General features: G+C 37.7%; 2 protein-coding genes across 2 annotated transcripts; both read right to left on the bottom strand.

Annotated features, from left to right (window-relative positions):
- Window positions 1-335: 335 nt before the first annotated feature.
- Window positions 336-758, bottom strand: LOC143041312 (uncharacterized). Its single transcript, XM_076213135.1, has one exon. The coding sequence runs from the start codon at window positions 756-758 to the stop codon at window positions 336-338; it is 423 nt and encodes a 140-aa protein (XP_076069250.1).
- Window positions 759-1,124: 366 nt separating this feature from the next.
- On the bottom strand, window positions 1,125-1,960 carry LOC143041311 (uncharacterized). The gene is made up of 2 exons (XM_076213134.1): window positions 1,916-1,960; window positions 1,125-1,628 (listed from the first exon to the last, which is right to left on the bottom strand). The coding sequence occupies exons 1-2, from the start codon at window positions 1,958-1,960 to the stop codon at window positions 1,125-1,127; spliced, it is 549 nt and encodes a 182-aa protein (XP_076069249.1).
- Window positions 1,961-7,797: the final 5,837 nt, after the last annotated feature.

Below are 7,797 nucleotides of genomic sequence, written 5' to 3'. Positions count from 1 at the left end.
GGACCCTCATGGCTCAGGCTATTCACTAGCAGGGTCTTGATCCTTTCCGGAGCTCTGGTTGGTATTGTTTTTTTCTTGTTATTTTCCTCCCTGCTCGTTCAGTGCTGTAAGGCTGCAGTGAATGGGGTGCTGGGTTAGGTACCTTTCCTTCAATTATTTTCCATACATAGATTGCACGTTACCGTTCTCTTCTTCTTTGTTGAGAGTAGAGCCCCAACTTTTTGAGACGTCCCCAGTAGCTTAAATCCCCCATTCCCCTGATTTGCCTGGTATAAGAGCGTTGGGCAGCTTCTAATTGCTGAATTTCACCTCTTTTGTGGGGGGACCACAGCTGGCTACATGCAGTAGTCTAAGAGTGGCTGTATCATGGTGTTCCAAAGGGTCAACATTATTTTGGGATCTCTGGTATAGAAGGTTGTGAGTACCCAGCCTGCCATCCCTCTGGCTCTTCTCACAGTTTCGTCTATGTGGTAGTGAAAGGTGCAGTCTTCTCCCAGATGTGCCCCCAGGCATTTAGCGGTCTGCCGTGCGCTAATTTCATGGCCCCCTTCTTTGAGTAGGTTTGTTTCCGTTTTTATTTCTTGATGTTGGCCATGCCGCAGTATTTCAAACTTTTCTTCGTTGAAAACCATGTTATTTCTTGAGCCCCAGGTATATACAGTATCTAGATCTCTCTGGAGGTTAGGTACATCTTCAATACTGGTGATTGGTAGGCTCAAACTGGTGTCGTCGGCAAATGAGGAGAGGGCTAGAGCCATTTAATCCCTCATTTATGTCTTCCATGTAAATCAGGAATAGGAGTGGGCCCAATACAGAGCCTTGGGGTACATCACTAATTACCTATGCTTTTTGTGATTGGGACCCTCCTACCGAGACTGTCTGTAGGCGCCCTGTGAGAAATGCATAGATTCACACGCCCAGTTTCCCTGTGATGCCGAGGTCCATGGTCCACTTGATCAAAGGCCTTTCCAAAATCAAGGAACATTACATCTACGTTCTTCTCCTCAGCTAGGTTGTGTAGGACCCAATCATGATGAGCTAGGAGCTTTGATAAGCAGGATCTTCCTTTTCTGAAGCCGTGCTGGTTGTTATTAAATAGTTGGTTGTCCTCCATGCACTTCACTCTATTGTTGCGAACACTCTTTTTCAAAGATCTTGATGAGGTGTGATGTTAGAGCAACTGGTCTATCATTTTTAGGGATGCATCTGTCACCGCCCTTGTATATTGGGGACACAGTGCCAGTTTTGAGGAGCTCCGGGGTTATTCCTGTGTCTAGGGACTTTTTCCATAGTCCAAGCAGCGGTTTTGCCAGGGTGTTTCTACAGTTTAGGAGTAGCATGGTTGGTACTCCATCTGCTCCAGCAGCTGTATTTGGTCTCAGTTCTTTTATTGCTGACTGTATGTCTTCAGCTGTGATGTCCAAGTCGGTGATTTGCAGCTGTTTAGGATTCTCCGCAAAAAATTCTCCTGGGTTTTGTACAATTTCATGCTGACATGGGGAGCTAAGGACACTGTTGTATTGTTGCAATAACAGGTCACAGGTTGCTGCAGGGTCTTTTTCTATCGTCCCTGTGGCATTTTTTAGTGGCCAATTTTTGTCTTTGTTTTGGAGTACCTTTTGCAGTAGCTGAAAAAGTATTTGGGGTTATACTTAATCATATTTACTGCCTGGTTTCCCCTCGTACTCTTTGGTCCGTGTGTGATTGCAATATATTTTCTTCAATTTTTCTTAGTTTTTTTTCTTCTGAATTGCTGTTTTGCTTCTGACATTATGTGTTTTAGAGAGTTGTTTGTTGAGTTTCATTCTCTTTCTCATTAATATTCGCCTATTTCTTTCTTTTTTCCATTAGTTTTAGGTCAGGAGCTATCAAACAACGTAAATTTCCTGTGATTTCAGTATTTCTTGACCTTTACTGAATTGTTTTGTATTGTGGAGACTCCAGGCAAAATATGAATCATCATGAATGAAAACAAGGTATCTACAAAGATGTTTGCCAGTTTCACAGCTGTAATTTTTACATATATCATCGGCTAGCTCTTATCATTTTGAGTATTTTCAACCACATATACGGTATAAGTACCACATATTAATGGTAACGTCGGTAGAGATTAACGAAAAAGTAAGACGGCAAACCTTTTATACCTAAGGTTAGGTTGGGTCTCATTTTTTAGGACACTGGAAAACATCTTTATATCTAATGTTGCAATATAATTGCTATTTAACATATCCAGTAGAAAATAATGTAGAAAAAGTCACAATACACAAACTACATAATCACACGGTCCGTTTGGCTGAGACAGATGATGCAAGAATTGATGGAGAGACCATCAATATGCTTTTATTATGGGTTTCAATTTTAAACTGTTGATGAAACGCGCACTTTGTAAAAATCTCCTCCCCCTCAATACCTCTTCCTTCCCCCATCCTCCCTCCATCGAGTCCATCCCCTCGGCTCCTTCTTCCTCTTTCCCTCTGTTCCTCCTCCTCCTCCTCCTCCTCCTCCTTCCCGTTTTGTGCAGTTTTTCTCCCAAGCCGAATAAAGTTGACTGGTGGCTGGTTCACCGACAGGGTTAATCAGGATATGTTTCGTTGGTGCTACAAAGGATTACAAAGGCGGAGCATGCCGCCAGGAGACCTTTTGGTCCATATCTAGGTCGGATGCGAACAAAAATCATAATAATAAATCAATAAATAAAAACTATAATAATGTAAATAACAAATAAAATACATAAATAAATGCATAGGTATAGTTAAATAATAAACGAACAGGTAAATAGTAAATAATAATGAATTGACATATAACTAATATTAAATGAGAATCAAACAGACAAATGATAACAAAACAAAAACAAATAATACAAAATAAATTATAGTAATTACCGCATCTTCCTTGGGTGTTTATCTAAATGATTCTTAAAGCTTCGAACTGAACTACATTGCACTACATCTGCAGGAAGTTTATTCCATTCATTAACTACACGGTTGGCAAAGTTGTTTCTACCCACTTCCAAATTGAATCTATTTCCGGACAGTTTGAGACCATTGTTTCTTGTCTGATTCTCATTCAATGTGAAAATTTGGTCACTTTGGATGTTGTCAATTCCCTTTAGAATTTTAAAGACCTGTATCAAGTTACCTCTGAGTCTACACTTTTTTAGGGAAAACAGATTCATATGTTTTAGTCGATTTTCGTATGATTTATTTTTGATATTTGGAATCAGTTTTGTGGCTCGCCGTTGTACTTTTTCCAATCTGTCAATGGCTTTAATGAGATTCGGTGACCATACGGAAACAGCATATTCCAAATGTGGACGAACTAACGATTTATATAGCTTGTTAATGAGTGATGGGCTTTTGAAGTCAAAAGATCGCGCAATCAGTCCTAGAATCTTATTTGCTTTCTCAGAGGCTGAAATACACTGCTTGGATGATTTGAGATTGTTACTGATAATTACCCCCGAGATCTTTTTCATGATTCACTTTTGTTAACGAATTTCCAAATAACTTGTAATCGTACTTACTGTTATTTTTACCTATGTGCATTACCTTGCTTTTCAGACTATTGCTGTAATTTATCTAAATCTTCTTGAATATCTAATTGGTTTAAGTGATCATTTGCCATTCCGCACAGTTTTGTATCATCAGCAAATTTCGAAACAGTATATTTTAGTCCATGGTCTATATCATTTATATATACTATGAATAGAAGTGGCCCAAGAACGGAATCCTGAGGAACTCCACTTGTAACATTTTTCCATCTAAAAGTTTTTCCATTTAAAACAACTCTCTGTTTTCGATCATTCAACCAATTACTAGTCCAACTTAATAGGCTACCACTTATTCCGTGCGAAGCTAATTTAGTAAGTGGTCTTACGTGTGGGACGGTATCAAAAGCTTTTGCAAAGTCTAGATATATTAAATCTATATTGTTTCTTTTGTCATAATTCGAGATAACTGTGTTGTAGAATTCGAGTAAGTTAGTCACGCAAGAACGTTTCCGTCTGAAACCATGCTGGCTATCATGCATTTATCAAACGGTTACTTTCTAAATGATGTTCGATAGCATCTCTGATGATAGTTTCCATTATTTTTCCTACGATTGAAGTCAAACTTATACTTTATAACTAAAAGATGTCTGTATGTCTTTTAAGTGTCCAGACAAGATTTGTTAGACAATGGGCAGGGTCCATTATGATGGAGGACATGTCCATTCGTGTGACATGTATGTTTTATTGGAATATCCACTACTATAATAATAACAACAATAATAATAACGACAATAATAATAACAACAATAATAACAATAATAATAACAACAATAATAACAACAATAATAATAACAACAATGATAATAACAACAATAATAATAACAACAATAGTAATAACAACAATAATAATAACAATAATAACAACAATAGTAATAACAACAATGATAATAACAGCAATAATATTAACAACAATCATAATAATAATAACAACAATAATAATAACAACGATAATAATAACAACGATAATAATAACAACGATAATAATAACAACGATAATAATAACAACGATAATAACAACGGTATTAATAACAACGAAAATAACAACAACGATAATAACAACGCTAATAATAACAACGATAATAATAACAACGATAATAATAACAACGGTAATAATAACAACGATAATAATAACGACAATAATAATAACGATAATAATAACAACGATAATAATAACAACGATAATAATAACAACGATAATAATAACAACGATAGTAATAACGACAATAATGATAACGATAATAATAATAATGCTAATTATAATAATGATCATTATAATAATGACAATTATAACAATGATAATGATAATGATCATAACGATGATATTAATGATGATAATGATGAAAATTATAATAATGATAATGATTATGTTGATGATGATAATGATGATAATGATAATGATGATAATGATGATGATAATGATGATGATAATGATGAAAATGATAATGGTGATAATGATGATAATGATTACGATGATGATGATAATGATGATAATTATGATAATGATGATAATGATAATAATGATAATGATTATGTTAATGATGATGATAATGAGGATAATAATGATGATAATGATGATAATCATGATGATGATAATGATGATAATGATGATAATAATGATAATGGTGATAATGGTGATAATGATTATAATGATGATAATGATGATAATGATGATAATGATGATAATGATGATAATGATGATAATGATGATAATGATGATAATGATGATAATGATGATAATGATGATAATGATGATAATGATGATAATGATAATGATGATAATGATGATAATGATAATGATAATGATGATACTGATGATAATGATGATAATGATGATAAAGATAAGGATGATAAAGATAAGGATGATAATGACCGCGACTGACCACGAGCATCGGCAGCAAACGGAGATGCGACAAGCGGAGTCACACGTGCTGAGCCTCGTTTCCGTGGAAGTCCTGAATTGTGGAGGGAATTATGTTCAACGACGGCGCCCTTTCCTGGAGGAGAGCCTGCATAAGGCCTCATACCCCGGCGTGGCGGAGACTACCTTCGAAGATCGCCCGCCGGGAGGAACCAGCTACGAGCCCAAGCCCTAGGATGGAATCAACAAAGGACGCCAGAAGCCCAGGGACCATTCAAGAGGTCCTCATGGAAGAGTACCTCCTCAGCATCAGCCCAGCCCATTGTGTGTTTTGCATCAGCAAGCGAGAATCCTCCGAAGGATGGAGGTTCCCTTGCTGGATGCACGACGACGAAGAAGAAGAAGATGACGACGATGTCTCTTCTTCTTCTTCGGTATGCGAGGAGCCAGCCATCTCCTCCTCCTCCAGGCTCCAGGAAGATGCAAACCCCTGGAGGCTCTCCCCGAGGGCGACTCGGGACTCGGGAGGGAGCCGCCCGAACCGGAGGCCGAGCCCAGTCGCCCCGCAATGGCGGACACCTCCAGCCTGGTTCCGGACCAGGAGTGACGTCGAGACGTGGAGGGCAAGCCCACCCTCACGACAGTGGAGAACGCCTCCTGCATGGTTCCGGACCAGGAGCGACGTCGATACCTGGAGGAGTTGAATGAAGCCCACAACATTCAATCGAGGCCCATCGCAAGAAAAAAAAAAAAAAAAAAAAAAAAAAGAATAAATAAATAAAAGAAAAAAGAAAAAAGAAAAAGAAATAAGATTTATATAAGAAAATTATATAAAAAGAAAATTAGAGGAATAGGCAAAATCGAAATTTTTCGCTCAAATTGGCACCTTTCTTTTAAGGCCAAAGTGCATTTTTATTTTCTAGCCCAACAAATAAGAAAAATAAAAACAACAAAACTATATACAAATGAAAATTAGAAAAAATAGACAAAATTTACATTTTACCCAAAATGGTACTTTTCTTTTAAGCCCAAAATTAAGCAAGTGCAAAGCCCAAAGTGCAGTTCACTTTTTAGCCCCAAAAAAGTTATTAAATTTCTCCTTGGGACAGCGAGGTTCCCCTCAGCTGAATAAAATTCCTTGGTGACGACTCACCCACCATCCCACTCCCACGCCGTGGGAAGTGAGAAACCCCTGGAAGATTGAGCCTGGTCAGGGCTGTCGAGAACCAACGCAACATAGGCTGCAGTAGTTCCCTGGGAATCCAACTCACGACCACCCGTTCGTGAGTTCGACGCGGTAACCACTGGGCTACCGGGCGGTACAGAGCGATTAACCGACCGGGGGGGGTCACTGTATGTTTTCCTCGGTGCGATAATTATCGCTCAACGATGATCGTTCGTGGTTCAACGATGATCCTCAAACGATTGTATAGATTAATCACCAGCACCGCCCACCTCCACAACTTTTTCCATCCGTCAAATCACTGTGGAGATTTATTTTTTATTTTCTATTTTTTTTTAATAATTCACATAGAATATCATTTGATATTATGCTGGAGGAAAATGATTTTCTTCCAGCTTGTCAACTCTCTTCCCGAAAATTGCGTACGCAGATAAGACATCAGTATTAGAAATGGAAAGTAAAAGAATGGGCGACCAAGGACTCAAGAAGTACTTCGAGGAAGAAAACAAAGATAGTCTCAAATTGGGCAATGACGTACAGCTCCAAGGAAATGTTCCGACCCATTCTGCAGTTTTCACAACGTCAATACGATTTTTTTCTATCGAGTACGTCATACATTTTCCTATTTCGCTTACAGTCACATAATTTTCTTGAATAGACAAAAAAAAAAGTCGGACGAATGATTTAGATTTTAGATCATGAAAAACTCTGGTTGGGTTTTTTTTTTTTCATTTTACGTCATGCAGAATTTTTAAGTTAGGTTAGGTCAGGTTAGGTTAGGTCAGGTCAGGTTAGGTTAGGTTAGGTCAGGTCAGGTTAGGTTAGGTTAGGTCAGGTGAGGTTAGGTTTCAGATTAACATTCATTTCTTACCTCTCAAGTTGTTGAAATCGACTGCATGCCGTAAGATGGGAAAAATCGAAAAATGTTCCTCCTTACTGTACACGTAAAACAGGAGTCACAGCTGGAATTTTACGGCAAAAGAATTAGAGCGCTCATGCCAAAATTGCTCAGAATTCCGACGAAGAACTCAAAAAAAGATGCCTTACAGGAAGGTACAGTTTGGACAAAGGAGATCAGTCACATCATCAAAGATATCAAAAAGCGAAGGAAAAATATTCACATTTTCTTTTATATAAAAATCAAACCATGTGCAAAGACAAATTCTATATTAATACCAACATCATAAAGATATATGGCAAAATATG

The sequence above is a fragment of the Oratosquilla oratoria genome, chromosome 30 (assembly GCF_046742065.1).
Source record: "Oratosquilla oratoria isolate Oo_2021 chromosome 30, ASM4674206v1, whole genome shotgun sequence".
NCBI classification, from domain to species: domain Eukaryota; kingdom Metazoa; phylum Arthropoda; class Malacostraca; order Stomatopoda; family Squillidae; genus Oratosquilla; species Oratosquilla oratoria.
This window is presented reverse-complemented; position numbering and strand designations above follow the sequence as displayed.

Coding starts and splice junctions, on each gene's coding strand:
- LOC143041312 (XM_076213135.1), bottom strand. CDS start 758: ATGGCTCTAGCCCTCTCCTCATTTGCCGACGACACCAGTTTGAGCCTA.
- LOC143041311 (XM_076213134.1), bottom strand. CDS start 1,960: ATGATTCATATTTTGCCTGGAGTCTCCACAATACAAAACAATTCA. Junction 1,629..1,915: donor CCACAATACAAAACAATTCA/GTAAAGGTCAAG, acceptor ATACTTTTTCAG/CTACTGCAAAAGGTACTCCA.